Below are 21891 nucleotides of genomic sequence, written 5' to 3'. Positions count from 1 at the left end.
CATTTCTAAAGAATATAAGTTTATTTGAAACAGATATTTTTGAGTTTTGATATATCGTAATACTTGGTCATTAATTCGTTGTGAAATCATATTGATAACAGGTTTTAAAGAATTATGAGGTAAAAGTTCAGTCAAAGCAGGAAATTCCAAATTTTCTAAGCAGTGTTTGATATTCATAGCCCACGGATTAAAATCCCATGCATAAATCAAGATCTCATGAACTAGGGAATTTTTTTTACTCAATTATTTCATGGATTGTATCATTATATTTTTTTATAGTGGTAATCTATTAAGCTCTGCTCTGCAAGCAACATTTGAAGTTTTGCAATGGACACCTAGAATTTCTTTGATAAATTTAGAATGCAGTAATTCAAAGGGGTATGAATCATTATCTCTAATCTTTAAACCACTTCCCCATACCTCACAACAATAGAGAGAAATTGGTAAAACAAGTGAATCGAACAACTTTTCAAGTAAATTATAGGAAACATTTTAAAAGTCCTACTAATTTTTTAATATTGAATAAAGCTTTTCTTGCTTTATCCATAAGTGATGCTATCCCAAAGTTAAACTTGCCATTGTTTTTAAAAACTATTCCTTGAGAATTACACTGGCTACACTGTAACAGTTTCAATGATTTCATCATTATATCTGAAGTAATTTATGAACGATTTTCCTTTGGAATTGAATACTAAAACTTTGGATTCCATTGTGTTGACTTCAAGTCTCCACGAGGAACAGAAGTCATATAACTCATTCAGGCTACATTGAAGACCATCAGGGGTACTAGATAGAATGACTAAATCATCTGCATACAAAAGACAACTTAATTTACTTTCCCCCTACATGGACATGATCTGACTTACAATTATCCAATTTAACAACTACATGTATCTTATTTATGGATGTATTGAATAAGAGTGGGCTTAACACATCCCCTTGTTTGACACCACGCCACGCCACGAGTTGAGAGAAAAGGTTTACTCAAGTCTTCATTAAACTTTACTTGACTTTCAGTTTCAGAGCACACTACCAATATTGATGAATTCTCGTCTATTTTGGAGTAGTTTGAGTGAAAGGGGATATAAATTAACAACTAAATACTTAAAATATATGATAAAAGGGTTATTGAACTTATATTGGTGTGTATTGGACTTGTTGGCTGTCAAAATGCACTCGCAAGCTCGTGCATTTTCACAGCCAACTCGTGCCAATATTCACCAATATAAGTTCAATAACCCTATAATATTAGTGGTCAACATGCTGGACAAAACTTACCACAGGAGACCGAGCGATCACCCAGTATCATAACAGATAATATTAGTGGTTATAAACATGCTGGACAAAACTTACCACAGGAGACCGAGCGATCACCCAGTGTCATAACAGATAATATTAGTGGTCAACATGCTGGACAAAACTTACCACAGGAGACCGAGCGATCACCCAGTATCATAACAGATAATATTAGTGGTTATAAACATGTTGGACAAAACTTACCACAGGAGACCGAGCGATCACCCAGTGTCATAACAGATAATATTAGTGGTCAACATGCTGGACAAAACTTACCACAGGAGACCGAGCGATCACCCAGTATCACACAACATAAACATAAATTGGAAGATTGTGATTAGATAGCGGGACTCCGAGATCTGGATGTTTGTATAAAAAGGATGCTTGGTTTTGCTCATAGCAATTCCTTGGTACCAAGTATCTTGCCACTAGTATCTCTCAAATACTAAGCTGTAGTCCAGATTTTATTTGTAAATATCAATACATCCGATAGTAATAGTAATAATAATACAATAATAATAAGATTTATATAGCACCTTATAAAATACAAATTACTCTAAGGCGCTTTACAAGGGTAAGAAGAGGAATGCAACAATAAAGCACAATTGAATGACAGTATGACATAAGATCTTATATCTGTAAAATTATCAAAATAAAACACTATGATCAAGATCAAGAGCTACTTTTTTTTAATGTAGAGCACTATGCAGAGTAATGAACAAAATAAAACATCAAGAAGATTTAGAAATTTGCATTAAAAAGGTAATTGAGAAAAAAAATACTTGTACTGCGTAACCATGAAAGGAATCGGAAACAAAATAACTTTTAGGGAGAGCTTTAAAGGACACATCGCATGTTTTTAAACTTTTTATTTTTTTCAGCAAAATTAATTCATTTCATGCCTAAAACTACTTTACGTGTGTTTTGAATGAAACAGTTTGCGTAGTTTTCGAGTTTGAAAGCGATGAAATTCAAATCTTGCGATATGCATATTTTCTTCGATATTTTACGCGCCATTATCTGTGACGTAATATGCGACCTCGAGCGAGACGATTTGAAAACAGTTGTTAGCCATTTCATAAACAGATTAGATTTAATTGACAAACAAACAATTATCACATTAACGGCTTGTAAATAACACTGCATTAGGGTGTTTTGTGCCGTTTAAGGGTGTACTTGCTGTCAGTAGAGAGGATTTGGACTGTGTTTTCTTCAATTTTCGAAGGAAGGTATGAGTGACAAGACGTGAATATTTTTTGTCGGCACAACGATTTTGCCATTAAAAAACCCAGTAGAATTGGTCCCTGTACTTTTTCAAACAAGCACTTGGACAAAGACGTAGATAAACTGCGAGAAAATGGTTCTATCGAAGCTACGCACTGTTACATATAGGCCTACGGCATATGCTTTCCGTTCTGCTCTCAAATTCAATCCACACTCGCACCAACTGACCTTCACCTTGTAACAACATATAGGCAGAACTTTGCTAGCCGTGTCTACCAACTGGTAGTTTAAAAAAAGAAATTTAAATATAAAAGATAATTGAACTTTCAATTATAAATAATAAAATATGATATTTCCCAACTTTGAATTGAATTATAATGCTTTCATTTTTTAAAGGAACACGTGTACGTGTTTACAACAACAGCATGCCGCGCTCCCACTTCCTAAGTAACAACGTGTAGATAAAAAATAATAATGATTAATAAAATTTCTTGAATAAATAATTTAAAAGTATTGTGATTTTCACAATAAGTTTGATCATTTTTATTATTTTTTTCCGAAATGCACCCGTGACAGTAGTACTAGCTAGTTGCCAATGATACGTAATCGTATCATAATTTAGGCCTATCTAACTTCTCCAAAAATAAATTTAATAATAATTGCACTGTTTATTTTAGAAAAGCAACAACTCTAATTACAGTTGTTTACAGAAATGATATTACCAAATAGTGTTTAGACAGTGATCCCATGTAAACATCATTTACTCGCAAAATGCAGATTTCATACCCGCTTTCCTCGCTACATTTGGGTCGTTATTTGTATGCACTGGTGGCTAAAAGATATAAGACTCAGGAAATTTGTCAACATCGAAATAAATGTTATCCATGATAAATAAATTAGGCCCCCTAAAACCCGAGTTTTTAAACATATCTAACAATACTTTTACAACAAGTTGATCGACGAAGGTCGCATATGACGTCACTGTACCACGTGACTACCTATCTAATTAACTAGGCTTTTTGAAATCAGGGCTTAGATTTAAGTCCGTATTGTGGCTAATTATCGCAATACTTCAGCAAACGAACTATTACAATTAATTTCTATAAGCATAAGGAAGACAAAATACATATAATTCTGTATACTTTGAAAACACGAGATGTGTCCTTTAATGACTACTTATATGTAGTCTAGCATACGATTACATGTATATCACAGACAACAGAGTATTGACATATACCTAGGACTCGCGTACTATTGTTCTCTAGAGAAGATTACACGAGGACGATTTGTTTTCAGAGCGAGGTTCACCACCTTTAGGAGGTTGTTGGTTTGTATTTGTGTTGGAGTGTGAACTCGGGGATTTGCTTTTAGAGCCGGGTCCATCATAATCAGGAGATTGTTGGTCGGTAGTTGTGTTGGACTGTGAGTGAGTTGCTTTGTTTGACTGGTCGCTTTGTAAGCTGAAGGGCTCAGATTTCTGAAGGTCATTTCTTTTCTCCGTGTATTCAACACTCTCTTCTGGAGAAAACTCAGACACATTTGCCGATTTTTCCTCCAAATTTAAAAGGCACTGAAAAATATTAGAATTTTGAAATTTACCCGCATGTACATGTATACTGCTACAAAAGAACTAATTTTTACCTTTGTGATTTCTCGAACGACACCCATATTTTTCTTCCCCGCAGGTTTGATGATTGGTGATGGTTTAACTTCAGTGTGACTAAATAAAAAATAGGATATCTTGTCAAGTTGTTGTTATCAATTACATATCAAGGGCTATCGTTTTCTTCTGAAAGTGGTTAAGCTAGAATGAGTACGAAAGTGAAATTATGTATATGGAACAAAACTTTCAAATCTAGGCCATACAATGTGCATTAGTTATTTCATTATCTCCAGACATATATTTCCTGCTGCTACATGTACATGTAAGTTATACAAACCCTGTTAATTCTAACAACAGATCGTCTGCAAGTTTGGTCATTGCTGCAAAATGCTCGGATCTGTAGGAGAACGATCCTTTTAACTCAGTTAAGTCCAATGTTATTGTTTTAGTTGATTCTTCGAAGAGACTGTCCCAAAATTTATCTTCTAAACATACGCTTATCGGTAATAAATGTGCAAATGCCGGGTTTCCCCCCAGGTCGGTGGTCTGACAGACGTGCAAGATCTGTCTCTCTTTATCGTTCCGCTGGCGGATAATGGAGACGAAGAGTTCCTCCAGGTGATGATCCGAATCCAGATATTGTTTAGACAGGAAGACCACGATCTTCTCAGCTGTCTGAAGACACTTCAAGTTGATTCCTGTGTAGTCGGTCATCAGAACAATCTTGATGTCTGGACTGATTTTCTGTAGCTGGTGGAGCAGACATGTTGCTAAGTTTAGGTCATTTTGACTGGCACTAACTACTACGTGACACAAAGACGAGTCCAGAGGTTTTATTGGAAAAGGAACTTTTCTCTGCATGCTGTTTAATCTGATCGTGTAAGTGTCACACACGTCTTTTTTCCTAGCTTCAGACACTTCACTGAAGGCAAAGAATTGAGAAACCTAGAAAAGAACGCAGTAATTCTTAACGTTTTATACCTATACCCATCAAGAGCCCAAAACATCACTAATTCAACCTGGTTACTTTACCACTGTAGACGTTCTTCGCAGATAGGACGGTCTCTTCTTCTCAAAAACCCAATGTGCTACGTCTTTAACAAGGCGGGGAACCAATTTACTGTATTTATTTCCACGACAGTCAATCAGTTGATGCTGGCTGTAAGTATCTGGGAGAGATGGCAGGTCCTCTATGCAAACGAGGATTAGAAGAAAATCTTTCGGCTGAAATACAGATTACAATATAATTAATACATTGCCAATGCTGTACAATTTCAGGTTTCGTAAATGAAATTGTTTTGATTTACACCAGACACATTTTTACCAGTTTTATAAAACTTAAATGTTGCGATGAAATACGAATTCCTTCACCTGCGCATGAACAGAGAAAACATGTGTTTGATTTCGTTCATACATACACACTTTAAATGAATACAATTCCTCATGCTATACACTACACTCACACAATGTCTCACTCTGTACACTACACTCACACAATGTCTCACTCTGTACACTACACTCACACAATGTCTCACTCTGTACACTACACTCACACAATATCTCACTCTATACACTACACTCACACAATATCTCACTCTGTACACTACACTCACACAATGTCTCACTCTGTACACTACACTCACACAATGTCTCACTCTATACACTACACTCACACAATGTCTCACTCTGTACACTACACTCACACAATGTCTCATTCTGTATACTACACTCACACAATGTCTCACTCTGTACACTACACTCACACAATGTCTCACTCTGTACACTACACTCACAGGATGTCTCACTCTGTACACTACACTCACAGGATGTCTCATTTTATACACTACACTCACACAATGTCTCACTCTGTACGCTACACTCACACAATGTCTCACTCTGTACAATACACTCACACAATGTCTCACTTTGTACACTACACTCACACAATATCTCACTCTGTACACTACACTCACACAATGTCTCACTCTGTACAATACACTCACATAATGTCTCACTCTGTACACTACACTCACACAATGTCTCACTCTGTACACTACACTCACACAATATCTCACTCTGTACACTACACTCACGTCTCATTTTATACACTACACTCACACAATGTCTCACTCTGTACACTACACTCACACAATGTCTCACTCTGTACACTACACTCACAGGATGTCCCATTCTATACAGTATACTCACACAACTCGATATGCTATACTCACAGTTTGATGACATCTGTACATTGCGATATTGAATTCTTCTTGACAAACCACTGACGATAGATATGCACGGGAAACAAGGGCTATGACGCATTTTACGGAGTCCAAGGAGTAATACAGACTCTTCTGCCACATTCCACCTAGTAAACCAAATCAACAACTCCTTGAATTATTTGAACTTCCCTTGGTAATACACTATCAGTACCTATCCATTTGCACTCCAAGAAGAACAACATACTAGTACATTGAAAAGTGATGATGTTAGCCATACCGACATGTAAATCTTGTCTGTCAAAGAAGACTTCTAGATTTGGATGCTGCTTTTCGAACTCTTCTAACAATAGATGTGCTTCGTTGGGGTTTTTGTGAGCGTAAGATATGAAAACGTCATGACTCATATTGGTTTGTTTTTCAGTAACGTCTTCCTTTTGTGTGTCCGTCTGCAACAATCGAGCGCACGCAACTTCCATTTTCATTTCCGCTGTATCACCTTCTTTCCTTACTCTGCAATACATAAAGACTATATAGTTCAGAAATAAAGATCGCGTTTTCGTAGATGTTGCAGGATAACCGACGAGGTCGAAAAATGTTTTGAAATATAAAAGCCGACGATTTTATATTTCAAATAATATTTCGAAACTGAAGAGGTTATCCTGCATCATACACGAAAAAAGTACTTTTATTTCTATTCTAATACGGCTCAGGAATATACAGCCCATCATTTACCCATACAGCTACGAATTAGGTCACCGTAATGTCATGGCAGTTTCCGAAAGATATTTTTGTTGACTAAACATGTGAGATGGTAGGAGTGTAATAAATCTATTTTGAAAAATCTTTCTAGTATTTAGTATGATGTTGACGGTTTATATTAACTGCCTATAATACACAGTCTAAGAAAACTACGTATACGTAGTGTCTGTTTATCGCCATGTTTGTTTACATGTGTATCGATCTCGGAATGCAGACGATTGATTTATAATGAATGCCAAATATTCTTCAGTCGTTTATAAATTTGTTTTGCAAGATATATTAATTCTTATGATTAAAAAATTGAATTATCAGTTATCGACTTTACTGTTGGATTTGCAAAACAAGAAGTGCAAGTAAGATGAGAGATCATTTTTCTCATAATAATTTATTACGTACGATGTTCGTTTGTATATTGCAGAATAATGACCGCGGCATTCCTTTGATCTTTGCAATAACCGTGGTAAAACGATAAACAAACCAACCAGATCTGTATTTCCGAAATCTAATCTCTATCTTGCAAGATGTGATAAGCGGAACATTTCATTATTTTCTAGGCCTGGAAAAGTCTTTCTTACCTGCAGTCTAAGTATTGGACCAAAACAATGCTAACGGGAATAATCTGAATACTTTCTAGGTATAAAGGGATAAGGAAGTCATTTCCGCGTAGGCGTGTGCAACAAATCGCCATGTTGAATGTCTCTAGACAATCGTCATTTCCGACAAAGTTTGGGGTTAGCACTGGAACAATTCTGTAAGATGAAAGGTTAGCACTGACTACGAATTGAAAAAAATAACGTTATTCTGTAAAATAATACAATTTTACAATGCTTGTTGTATCATTGTTCATATGCATTTGTCGGAATTTGCGCGATTTGTTTAGTCACTACTTAATCATTATGTTCTTAGATGCCACAATCTCAAAAACTGCGATGGGACACCCATGCTTCGAACGAAATTTCCTCTTATGGCGAATTCATTTCCACACAATTCTTTATGAAATTCGACACAGAGGGAATAAACAATAGGTCAAACATGTTGTAAATTAGATATTGGTGTTGACGTACAAACCTTTTGCTGCCCATCATAAGATCAAAGATTCCTTGTTGCCATACAGTCTTATCGTCAAACTTCGAGGCGGTAGAGTGTATGATTAAATCAGATTTCCTGGTCTGAAGTTTCTTGGTCAAGGCTTTCACTATCGCCGAATCGGTCGATTGATAGACGAAAAATATGTCATATGCTGGATCAAATTTCTTCTACAATATGCAATAAGAAATTTCAAAATTGAAAATTAATAATTATTTTTCAAGATTTATAATGGAAGCAAAGTTGAAAAATGAAAAATATTCGAACCACCAAACACCGAATCAAACAGTTGTGATTATATATTTGACAATAAGGTTGGAGAAAAAATTCCTTAATATGCAAATAATGAACTGCTGAAAATTAACTGGGGATTTAAAGATGCAATGAAATCTCTTTTTACGTGTCCAGAGTAACAGACGTTTTAACAGTTTCGGACACCGGCAGGCACAACAAATAAGTAGGCCTACATACATATCTAGATTGTCGATGTTGTAGCTTTATTTTGATCACCAAGAACACATCTGTCAATGTTTATCGGGAAACATACCATTTTTATGTTTTACACAAAGCAATTGACGATTTCTACGCGATATTATCATATTTTCAAGACGACAAATTGGATCCACTTCTTTCCTAGTCAATGAGATGGACGCTTGTAAAGAAGTCATGTTTTAAGCTGAACAAAATTTTTTTAAACAAGATTGATGTTTTTGTGTGAAACGAACTTTCATTTAATCTGTATCTGTAATGAAAAAAGCCCGGAAACTGTTTGACCTATTTTTTCCAAAAAGTAGGTCAAAGAAATGCACACTGAACTTGTATTCCACCGAAAGGATGCCTTTCACTAAATATCAGGGCAATATCTGTATCCGTAACGAAAAAAGCCCAGAAAACTGTTTGACCTATTTTTTCCAAAGCATAATCTAGGATGAACCAATCCAGCTGAAATGCAAACTGAATTTGTATTCCTTTGAGAGGAAGCCTCTCACTAAATATCAGGGCAATATCTGTATCCGTAATGAAAAAAGCCCGGGGAAAGTGTTTGACCTATTTTTAGCTGAAAAGTAGGTCAAGCATGGGTCAATCCAGCTAAAAATGCAAATTGAACTTATATTCCTCCAAGAGGAAGCCTTGATTAAATTTCAGAACAATATCTGTATCCATAATGAAAAAAGCCCGGAAAACTGCTTGACCTATTTTTAGTCCTAATGTAGGTCACAGACGGACGGACCAATCCAGCTGAAATGCAAACTGAACTTGTATTTCTCTGAAAAGAAGCTTATGTGTAAATTTCAGGGCAATATCTGTACCGATAGTGAAAAAAGTCCAGAAAACTGTTTGACTTACTTATCACCCTAAAGTAGGTCAAGGATGGACCAATCCAACTGAAATGCAAACTCACTCTCACAACTCTTAAGGGAGATATTGTGACCAAATTTCAAAGTTGTACATGCATTCGTTACGTGAAAAAGTCCGGAAAACATGACCCGAGACGGACAGCCAGCCGGACAGACGCACGGACAGCGCCATAACATAATACGGGACGTCTAATGATGGGCGTATAAAAAAGAACCCACCTCCTTTCTTTGCGTTTTGATATGTTTCTCTTTTAAACTAGAGAAACATTTGTTTAGATCCTTGTTCTGGGGTTCATATAGCACTATTTTTAGCTTTTTTAGCGGAAGTCCTGCCTGGATCCAGCTGATTGCACTCAGTACAGTCGCTTGTAGTACTGTTCCCTTGTCCGAACGCTAAAAAAGAAAAACGTTATTTCATTCGTTAATCGATGAAAGGTGAAGATAACGAACAGTGATCAATGTCATATCTCATATGATGTATATAATATAATGTAAACTACTTGTATCAGAGTTTTGAAAAACTAATTACCACTATTTTTATTGTTTTTGTCTATATTCATTGTGATACATCTGTCCCTCCCTCCGGGGTCGGTTTTACATTGGAATAGGTGGTAAAATTCCTAATTTTGTACTTATGATTAGGATATATACTATTGTATGATATAAATTAGTATGATATCATTTTTCCACGACCATGACAAGTCCTCCACAGCATTAAGAGAACTCAGCTTTCGGACTCCAGAACCGTGGTACATGTCTACGTACAAGTTTAAATGTGTTGTTCAATGCTTGATCCACTCCTACACAAGTACAATTAGAGTGAAACTTATCATTTGGATATATCGTAAGAAGAGAATGGGTTGTCAACACATGAACAATCAGTGAAATATTGGTACATGGAAAAAGGTGGGAATGTAGTATCCGAGTGACGCGTACCTACCTGTGAAACTGTGAAGTATCCCCCTCAAGGTCCTGTTTCTCAATTCCTCCTCTAAAGTAATAATATTAATCTTTTTGATCAGATGACGTAATGTTCTTGCTGTTGTGCTGGTAATACATGGATGGTTTCATGTGCATTATATATTGTCTTTAATTACACATGTACCTGACTCACAGGCAACAGACAGGTTTTTCATTATAGATAGGAGGAGTCATATAGTCAGTTACAGTTTTAGTTTATACGTCTTTGGTCATTACCTGGTTTGTTTTATCTATTTACCTGGTTTATTGTTATTCTCTAATTCAATTTATTTACCCGATTTATGTTAACCTCGAATTAAATTTATTTACCTGGTTTCATAAGGCCAATAGCAGAATAATAATGCTCTGACGTTTGATAAACCTGGTTTCCTGAGGCCAATACCAGAATAATTGTGCTCTGACGTTTGATAAACCTGGTTTATACTCTGACGTTTAATTTACCTGGTTTCCTGTAGCCAGTAGAGGGGTGATTATTGTTGTGCTTTGGTTTTTCAGGATGGGAACCAACACTTTGAAAATATCTCTAATTTGTCGTGTTAGTGATTGCTTACTGGAGCCTCTTGTTCTGCAAGATCAAATAAATTTAACACTGCGTTTATACTGGATAATTGAGCTACTGCTTTATCAAATTTGCTACCATGGCTAGCAATAACAGATACCATAATGTGATTGATATATTTGAAATACATGCAATAATCTCATTATATGTTGCATTTTGAAGAGACATTTAAAGATACACATCAATATTTATTTTTGGTACACATCCACCCACCCGACTCCAGACGCACACATGCGAGCGCACACATACACACACGAATTGAAGAACACACGCACGCATGGAAGTACACGTACATACATACTATTAATTCTTATACAAACTTTTCAAAGCAAAGAAGTCGTCCGAAGGGTACATCCGGCGACAGGTCCTTTGAGAACCAGCAGGAATAGTGGATACGGAGATCCATAGCTTTGTCTTTGGAAAGTTCTCTAGTAGATATACCCAAATTGTGGTTAAGTGATCCGATCAAAGTCCCCTGGACATTAGAGTAGTCACCTACAATACAAAAACGACAAAGCATGAAACATACAAACAGGCGGGAAAAATAATAAAAACAACATACATAACAGATAGTGAAACAGTGCTGGTCTAGTATATTGAACGTAGAGTATTGTCACATAGGGTAACGAGAATCGTTATACATGTAGATACACGTACATTGTATGTAGCGAGTCAACAAATGCACGCGACAGCCTCCCCACAATCAGTGGAGCCATTTACGCCATGTCTTTAAACGTCTACAATATAACTGGCTGTCGGAAATAGTATTATGATAGCTCTTTCATTCTGTAAGGTAAATAGATTCAGACTTACCAAGAAAGGCTGATACCATAATGATGTCCACTTTCTCCTCCATCGGAAGTGCTGTAATGTCGCCATAACACAGTTCGATGACATGTTCCCCAAAAGAAGTCTCCACAGTAATAGTTTCCTGAATTGTGATGGTACGATCTTCCATCCTGAACTTGGTTTTCTACCCTAAATATCATCTACAGTGAATTAGTTGTTTGCAATATTTATATATATAGATATGTATGACGTTCAATTTCGTTGTGATTAATCAAAAACTTTACACTACCATTCCTCTCAATGAATTCAATACTAGGCTATTAACATAATTAAAATGGAACGGGGAAAATTCATAGTCTTCTATCAGTCGTACCTAATATGATTCCGCATACAAGTACTCTAAAGTTGATATCCAAATACTGGAGTTCCTTATTAGCAATATTTATGTAGCTTTCGAAGATCTGGCCTAGATTTCTAGTAATAAACTTTGAAACCGAAATTTGCACTTAAGTTTGAGATTTTTCTCAAATTCTGACTGCTCAAATACAAGAAAACTCAAACTTAAGTTTGTGATTTGTTTTCAAGAAATTCAAGCCAGGTGTTTCAACAGTCCGTTGGAATTTCCATGGGCACAAATTGTGCTTTATCAATTAGCTGTCTCTTTTTGTAGTCATATGAGGCAGAATTTTACATAAGAAGAAATCTCTTGCAATGACCATCAACTCGACATTGAGATACATTGACGACGTTTGTCTATTACCAAAATACCCATTTTCATTAACACGTCAATTACAGTGAACACAAAGTAAAAATCACGACATAGTCGTCCACATCCGTGTCATAACTGGATGTTTTATTGAACATGTACATATATGTTAATGGCAAACTAACAACTTTTTGACAAGCGAGATTACTTCAGCTTCTCCATCTTTATGTAGCGATATTTCATTGTAACCTTGTAATCTTACAAAGAATTCGAAACAAGAGAGCATGTTCTGCGTATAATCATTTTCTACACCGAAGCAAACTTCTACCAAATTGCTAGGGTTTCAACAATCTTACTTAAAATCAACATTCCGCAGATTTTATTACAATTATAATGATCTTTTTTGCAAATATAATATGTCATTAGGTCGAATGCTGTCTGACATGTTTCATACAACATGTTCAGTCGTTCTTTACATAATGATGTTGACTACGAATTTCTCCGTTTACATGATCAAGATAGAGGGCTCACGGCGAACTGCCTGGACAATTGCAACTGCAACTCGTAAGTACCTGATTCCACCTCCGGTGATTCTCGGCGTCAATCTTTAGCCCATCGTCTGACATAATTTTTCGACTGAATTCATAACAGAAATGAAGTTCTGTCCCCAGTGCAAGATTTGGGGCTCGCTTCATTTCGAGATTTTCAAAATTAGTGATTTTCAACTATATCCACATTACCATTAACTATATGTCCAGCAGGACTATAACTAGTTGAAAGAAAAACAAAAACACATCCTAGGATTTTTTAAAAATGGTCGATATCTAGGCACTGAGTTTGTTTGTAATTAAACAGTTTGGATGCAATTGTAAAAGTATATCTGTATAAGACACAGACAATCTTGAAAGTATGATGGATTACAAGACAGATCCTTTTTATGACCAAGAATTTGCTTATCTTGACGGCATCTATTCCCTTGTTGACAAATTTCAGTTGAAAGAGCCGACGGCGTACAGCGTAATTCGGAAATATTTTCATCCGTAACACGAGGTGTTGCATGAGCATTTGGTGGATAGCATCCACAATCACATAATTTGGGATTGAAAAATCCAAGTATGGGCTTGCTTTGGCTTCTTCAAATACAAGTTAATATCTAAAACTTTGAAAGGAATGGAATAAAGTTTTCTGTGAATGTGAACCAAACATACAAGTAATTCACAAGAGACAATGTGTTCGTTTAGTAATGCTACTTTGTACAATGTATGACCGAAGTTCATGACTACGTTTACGTCTTTGTGTGTTGTGAAAAATTCCCATAATATTTTTATTATCCCCATGTGGACTTGTAAGATTTCCCATAATTTCTACATTATCATCTTACCCACTCAGAAAAAACAATGGCTAATGTTCTAATCAAGAAACAATGGTTGCGTTTTCTTGACATACACGAAAACAAGAAATTTTATTCTATTCTACTACGGCTCAGAAATATACAGCCGATTATTTTCCTATATAGCTACGAATAAGGTCACTGTGACGTCATGGCAGTTTCCGAAACAGCATACATTGCTTTTTGCTGACGAAAAAGGTGAGATAGTAGGGGTATTTTACACGCTGTATTCTGAAAATAGACATACCGCTGTACGTCGAAATTTCATATCCAAATGTATTCGATAAGATATTAGTATTCATAAATCAGTAAAATTCGTGTTGAGGTTTTATTTGATATGATACAGTGTCAATCTACTGTAATGCGTTAGTAGGATATGCAAAAGGCAAGAGTATAAACATTTTCTAATATCGATATCTATATGATCACGAAAAAACATTATATAATTTGTATCCGGATTCATATGCCGATTTAGATATCAATAAAAACAAAGCTGCATAGTTTGGGGGAGGGGGTTCTAATGAGTCTGATGAAATTAAAAGAAGGAACCCCACATTTGCATTCAAACTAGATGTACTTCAAATTGAATTCATTTCTGCTCTGACTGAAAGCATGATTCTAAATTCGGGAACGAATCTTGCATACAAAATAATTAATAGGGGAACACATAAATTCGAGCTCCTTTGGAATTTAATGAAATGCAGATATGCACCTTTCTTTCAACACGAATTGATATGTTGTTTCAGGCACGTACATGTATACAGGGGGTTGGGGTGGGCAAGGAGGCTGAGTTAGTCTGCTCTCCCCACTTTTTTGACAATTTACTTTTTTTCCCGTTATTCTAACATATAAAGTCAGTATTTTCTACATGCACAGTTTAAACTGATATTATTTTTTTTTAAATTTGTAATGAATTCAATTATAAGCATCAACTCCTGTAAGTTTTTAATATATTGTCAATAACAATTTTTTTAAATAGCTGGAATTTTTTAATACTTGTAAGCTTACCAGTATATCAATGATCAATTTTCTTTCCTTCTGTGAAATGATATTGTACATCGAAGTAGGACAGTCTCTCTCTCTCTCTCTCTCTCTCTCTCTCTCTCTCTCCTGTTCAATCAATGAATATAAACATACAGAGACCGTAAATAATTATGTGGTTCCCAAAGAAACAATAAAACTATATTTTCGTTTATACATTTCCTTTTATATGTGTCTTTGTGTAATCAACTGTTTATTATGGATTGCAAATGTAATACCCGCATTTTTAAACAGATGTTTATTTTCGATCATTATTCCCTTATTTGTATATCCAAATTTGTATATGATAATCGATAAATTTTGAATTGAGCACGCAATATATCCAACCAGATGCTCAGTGTATATGATTAGATTCCTGATTTCTATAAACTGCAAAACTTCGACCAGACAAGCATTCAATACAGGAAAAATTTTCGACTCTGACATCTCCCCTGATTGAAGACACCCTATTTGACACGGGTGAAGTGTGTCGCAGTCTGTATAATGGAATGACAACGTGTTGTAAAGTTCTAACGAGATACAAATGGAGTTTATCATTTTGTTTCGTAGATTTATCAGAATAAAGAGAATCTAATATTTTCGGTAAGTGCACATCTCCGATACCTGTTGAATAGACGTCCGTATTTGATACGGGTTTTTTGTGGCGAATATGCCATGTGCATTACATATTATGCATATGGCATGGACCTGTATTTTGTAAGAATTGATATAAATAATATATTTTATGCTCTTTGCTTATTCCATTCTATCAGTATGTAATTGGCAAATGATTTCTCCGCATTTATTTCATAAGAAACTGCAAATACTTGCATACACTTGCAAGTATGCAAGAAAAGCTTCTTCTTCTTTTTTTTTTTTTTTTGCATTTTTTTCTAAATTATCCAAACTTTCGGAATGTTGCATTGGTATACAATAAATATTTTGTAATTTTGAGCAAAGCATAATGTTTTAAAATGTGATTTTATTTGTTTCGCATTCTCTATATATTACTATCGGAAATGTGCACTGGTCGAGTCCATCTAGAAAAATCACTCAGGTGTGACAATCACATTTGGGGTATATACGGGTAGAGTAAATTAGGCTACCTGAGAGAAATATGGCGAATAAGATGAGAAAGGTGTACGTATTTATTAATTCATGTCAGCTTTAAGGTCATCTCCGAAGACTTGTGACATCCACACCTGATGTCGAGCGTTTGGCTATGGAACTGTCACTACCTGTTTTAACAACTTAGTTTGTCGCGGCCGGTTGTAGAAGTTACTCACAGACTCAAGAGTTTGAAACTACTATTTGCAATGCGATCACAAATTCTGGATTAATATTGCATGCAAGGATATCTATTACTAATAACTCAATAATTCATATACCTCGCCTTAATGTCAAACAACTTGATATATGAACAAGGGTTCTTTAATGCAAAATACATTTTTGCAAATGTCCATATCGTGATTGTAAGATTCTCGAAGTTTTTCCATTTTTAAACGATACTTTAATCACAAATTTCATGAGTTTGCCCCAAAACTTGAAAAGGTCCCCTTGCATTATGTCAAACAATCTTTTTCACAATTCAAGGGTTACATACAAGTTTACAAAAAATAATTGTTTTCAAAGGTCCATATTATTTATAAATGATCTGAAGGACTTTTCCATTTTTCGGCGATTTTTAAAGAAAAATTCATGTTTAAGCCCTAGAAGTCGTAAACATCCCCAATTATTTATGTCAAACATCTTGTCAATCAAAGGGTTACATAAGTTCACATAATACTTGTTTGTAAATGTCAATGACATCTATATCGGATGTGAAGAGTTTTTCCCCCAGTTTTCGGCTATTATTTTTACGAATTTTTGGTTTTTGCCCCCAAAATCTAAATGGTCTCAATGTTAACAATCTGATTTATAGTTAAAGGATTACAGACTTTCAGAAAATAATTGTTTTCAAATGTCCATGTCATCTATATAGGATCTGAAGGAGTTTTCTATTTTTCGTCGATTGTTAAAGAAAAAAAAAATCATGTTTTAGCCCCAAAACTCGTAAATACCCTCACATATTTATGTCAAACAACTTTATATATAAACAAAGGGTTATATTTGTTCAAAAAATACTTGTTTGCAATTGTCAATGACATCTATATCGGATCTGAAGAGTTTTTCCAGTTTTTGGCTATCATTTTTACAAATTTCACGTTTTTGCCCCAAAACTCGTAAACGCCCCCACTTAGAAATGTCAAACAAACTGATTGATAATCTAGGGACTATGTACTTTCAAAAAATACTTGTTTGCAAAAATCCCAAGGGGGTCCCCCATTACCTTTACTAGCCCATGGTCTATAACAGAAAGGAAGAAAAATGCAATGGACCAGACCGGGATTTCAAGCCGACCTTCATGGATCTCTAGTCAGGTGCTCTTCCAACTGAGTTATCTTGGCCGCTGGTGATCGAATCACGAGTACAACGACTGTCACATAGGAATATCCCCACGGTACACTTTACTTTTGCCGTGTTGAACTTTAACGATGTATACTATAAAGTCATAATGACTAATTTTCTTTTAAAACATGAACAAAAATATATAAATACCCGCAATATTTGTCTATTCCTTTCAGTTTAAATTGATTAGCTGAGTAGCTCAGTAGGTTTGTTGTGGTTGGCAGATATGATAAATTAGTAATGGTGAGGAGTAACTAAAACTTACAACCCACCTGAGTTGTAGACCCTGGAAGGGAGAGAAGGATCGGTCTTCGTTCAGGGTATCAGAACAACTGCCACCTGATTGTGACGTATCTCTTTTCATGAGTATATGATTCCCAAATCTGAACTTAAGTATACTACATTCCTCCCTATTTTGATTAAATCCCATCATATGGCATAAATCATACCCCACTTAATGTCATAAAAATAAGAATCAAAATATATCCAACATGTACCATTACACATGTATACAGCTTTAAAATCCATATTTACACTTTTCAAACATATCATATATCGCTATTCCTATTACTATAATTAATTACTAATTAACCTGTACATTCCCCGTGGGCCCTTAAATATGGCGTGTAAAACGTTGCACTATTATATTAATCTTGTTATTCATATTCGAAAACTTGTAATTCATATTCTAAAGCATATCATTCATATTCGAAAAGTTGTTATTCATATTCGATAATTTTATCATTCATATTCAAAAACATGTTATTCTTATTCTAAAACGTGTTATTCATATTCAAAAACATGTCATTCTTCTTCAATAAATTGTTATTCATATTCTAAACTTTTCATTCATATTCAAAAACATGTGATTCATATTTGATAATCTTATTATTCATATTCAAAAACATGTGATTCATATTCGATAGTCTTATCATTCATATTCAAAAACATGTGATTCATATTCGATAATCTTATCCTTCATATTCAAAAACATGTGATTCATATTTGATAATCTTATTATTCATATTCAAAAACATGTGATTCATATTCGATAGTCTTATCATTCATATTCAAAAACATGTGATTCATATTCGATAATCTTATCATTCATATTCAAAAACATGTGATTCATATTCAATAATCTTATCATTCATATTTAAAAACATGTGATTCATATTCGATAATCTTATCATTCATATTAAAAAAAAATGTGATTCATATTCGATAATCTTATCATTCATATTCGATAATCATGTCATTTATATTCGATAATTATGTTATTTATATTCGACAATCATGTCATTCATATTCAATCGATAATTTTGCTATTCATATTCAAAAGCATGTAATTCATATTCGATAATCATGTCATTCTTATTCGATAGTCATGTCATTCTTATTCGATAATATTTTTTATTCTTATTCAATATAATTTGCATTGTGGGTAATATTATCTGTTTGTAAAGTCTCTGCTCATTGTGTACATGTATGTGAAAACGAAAGTAGATTATGGTGTTACCATATCTGGACCACGTGTATACGCAGCACATTCATAGGTAATGAATGTCTATTGATTGATAAACTTTTGGTAAATGTTCATCGTATTACACTAGCATAAAGAATGTACACTTACCACCAGATATGGTAACACCATAATCTACTTTCGAATATGAATGATATGCTTTAGAATATAAATTACAAGTAGCGAGATTAGTATAATAGTGCAACGTTTTACACGCCATACTTAAATGGTGGATAAACTTATTATATCTCAGGTGTAATACTTAGGTATGCTGTGTTCTCCTTTCAAAACCACGTAATTATCTAACTACAGTTACAATGACGCGTTCTAATACTTTTACCGAGAGGACTATCCAGCTGTGTCATATATTGCATTCTAACCAACTTCTGATGACGTTCAACGAAATATTCTTTACATTAACCACATACAATGTATTGTTCTGATCCTTTTAATTTTTATCTAATGAGAATGAAAATGTAACAGAGTACACAATCTGATGCTCATAATATACGGTTATATGAAAGGCTGACATTAAAAATAAATGTTTATTTTCCTAGATATTTCTCTAGGGTAACGGAACGTTTCGCCCTCAGACAGTTCGCTTCGCCCCATGACGTTTCGGCCCTATTCTTGGTACAAAACGCCCCAGCGTTCCCATTAGTACTATACGGCGTTTCAGGTCTATGACAACTCATTGAAAACATTCATCCATAAGATAACTTGTAGATAATTTATAGAATGAACATTTGATCGACACACATCCAAACTAGTCGAAAAAATTATAACAAAAATTAAAATTTTATTTGTTTTTATTATATCATTTAACAGAATATTCAATGTTTTATATGAATACGTGAATATTTTCTATCTAGGCATTGTTACTTTATAAAAATTTACAAGGTTAGTTTAATTTTAAAGTCCTAATTGTTTTCATTACCCTATTTTTAAAAGATATATACCCAATTCGTTTCATTAATGAATGGATCATAAAAATCATTGGAATACCGTCTTTATAACAATTATCAACACCTTGAACAGACGGAACACTTAACCAGTGGAGCTAAATTTAATCCTTTGTTATAGAATAATTTATTTTTTACAATGACAAATTCAAAAACAGGGGGATTGCTACCCCTCAAAAGGGGTACGTGATTATAGACCTCCCAATAAAAAGATAACAATTTTTGCTAAAAATATTCAACCGAAAGGGGGCAACTCCTTGTACCCCCCCCCCCTTTAGATCTACCACTGAATAAAATATGTAATGTCTAAAAATATTCCGTTTGCTTGTATATTTATACATGTACATCGAGGGTTCACTTTCCAAAAATATTTAAGATATTGAATCTTTTGAAATACTACACTCAGGTCTGATGAAGAATTATTTAAACCACTTGAGAATATTCAAACGGCGATGTGATATTTTTATACTACTACGAGTGTGGAGTTTATTTCTGAGATAATAGATACATAATACATTTACTTTAATTCAAATGTTTAATTTCCTTTCCTTGGTGATATCTTTGTAGTGTCATAATGGATGGAATTATTCTTTTTAAAAGTATAAAAACAGTTATTATTTTCTCCGTTGGGTGGACATAATTATGGAATGTCTCGAAATTAAGATCGACCCCGGCATACTGAAATTATACATGCGATTATTTAACCTTAATAAAACGGCAATAATTAAATCTGTTTGTCGTGTTTTATTGCAATCATAACACAGTTAAAATGAAACTGGAGATTAATCACAATGAATGTGGACACTGATTAATCTGCTAAATAAAGAAAACAATCTTTGTACAACAAACAATATATGAAATATCAATGAATACTCGTAATACCTAGACGCCAAGTGTTTGGGCGAAAAGTCTTGTGGGGCGATGGGCGAAAAGTCTTGTGGGGCGAAACGTCCCAAGGAGCGAAACGTCCCGCACTCTTTATGAGACGCCACGTGCACACTTGTGTTATTGCGACAGGTGTCGATATTACTCTGTATGGAGAAGAAGACTCAATGCTATTAAGCTGAAGAGACACCGTTCAAAATACTTTTAAAAGTGTTTAATTGCGTTTACTACAAAGCTTCAAAATCTGCTATTCGTCGTTTCCAATGTAAACAACCTCTTTTTGCACGTGTTTAATATATACATTATCAACATTGATGATTCTATAAAATCTTACCTTTCTGCAGTTTTAACGAGAAATTATCCAACATATTTCCTTCGAGTTTTGCATTACTTTCCTCTCATCGTGATCTTTATATTATTCATTTTGTTTACCTTCTTCCAGGTAAACATAGTATTTAACTTAGCTCGTTCGATAACTAATTCGCATGAGACTTAAATTTTATTTAACGGTAACCATAGGTTTTCGTACAAACTAGAATTATTTCATGAAGATTGGATTTCGGGTGTACCAAGTTACTGAGTACACGGAAATATCTTTTGTTCAAGATGTGAAACATGTACTAGCACCTATTACATTGTATGACTGGACAACTAGTGTGTCATGCATATTAACAAAAGTCATTTCACCATGGTCACTATTTGTAAAAAAAAAAAAAAAAAAAAAAAAAAAAAAAAAAAAAAATTAAAAAGTTATTTAAATTTGTTTCCGATTCCATTTCTGAGTACTATCTGATGTGTTGGTATTTACAGACAAATCCCTAGGACTCGCGTACTACTGTTCTCTAGAGAAGATTACACGAGGACGATTTGTTTTCAGAGCGAGGTCCACAACCTTTAGGAGTTCGTTGGTTTGTATTTGTGTTGGAGTGTGAACTCGGGGATTTGCTTTTAGAGCCGGGTCCATCATCATCAGGAGTTCGCTGGTTTGTAATTGTGTTGGGGTGTGAACTCGGGGATTTGTTTTCAGAGCGAGGTCCACCACCTTTAGGAGATTGTTGGTTGGTAGTTGTGTTGGACTGTG

The 21891-nt window shown here is 34.6% G+C and overlaps 1 protein-coding gene across 3 annotated transcripts; it reads right to left on the bottom strand.

The window, feature by feature from the left end:
• Positions 1–1747: 1747 nt before the first annotated feature.
• Positions 1748–21506, bottom strand: LOC130054755 (uncharacterized). Of its 3 annotated transcripts, none has more exons than XR_008803069.1 (14): positions 21145–21506; positions 11902–12066; positions 11409–11583; positions 10971–11094; positions 9768–9941; positions 8173–8360; positions 7680–7853; positions 6623–6855; positions 6355–6491; positions 5156–5347; positions 4461–5068; positions 4162–4240; positions 3690–4090; positions 1748–2137 (listed from the first exon to the last, which is right to left on the bottom strand). XR_008803069.1 is itself a non-coding variant. In XM_056165458.1 (14 exons), the coding sequence occupies exons 3-14, from the start codon at positions 12044–12046 to the stop codon at positions 3782–3784; spliced, it is 2538 nt and encodes an 845-aa protein (XP_056021433.1). In that variant the 5' UTR covers positions 12047–12066; positions 20808–20956; positions 21145–21506; the 3' UTR covers positions 2156–3781. The 3 variants fall into 3 exon arrangements, 2 of the variants coding, with proteins under 2 accessions (XP_056021433.1, XP_056021432.1); XM_056165458.1 differs by lacking the exon at positions 1748–2137 and adding an exon at positions 20808–20956 and having other exon boundaries at positions 2156–4090; XM_056165457.1 differs by lacking the exon at positions 1748–2137 and having other exon boundaries at positions 2156–4090.
• Between the last annotated feature and the right edge of the window lie 385 nt (positions 21507–21891).

Source organism: Ostrea edulis, chromosome 5, assembly GCF_947568905.1.
Source record: "Ostrea edulis chromosome 5, xbOstEdul1.1, whole genome shotgun sequence".
Classification (NCBI taxonomy): domain Eukaryota; kingdom Metazoa; phylum Mollusca; class Bivalvia; order Ostreida; family Ostreidae; genus Ostrea; species Ostrea edulis.
Note: the sequence above shows the minus strand (reverse complement) of the source record. Positions and strands in the feature narration are given on the sequence as shown.

Excerpts from the sequence above, each read along its gene's own strand:
- LOC130054755 (XM_056165458.1), bottom strand. The coding sequence starts at position 12,046 with ATGGAAGATCGTACCATCACAATTCAGGAAACTATTACTGTGGAGACT. Across the intron at positions 11,584-11,901 it reads TATGGTATCAGCCTTTCTTG|GTGACTACTCTAATGTCCAG; the intron begins GTAAGTCTGAAT and ends TTTGTATTGTAG. Across the intron at positions 4,241-4,460 it reads CTGTTGTTAGAATTAACAGG|TCACACTGAAGTTAAACCAT; the intron begins GTTTGTATAACT and ends TTTTTTATTTAG.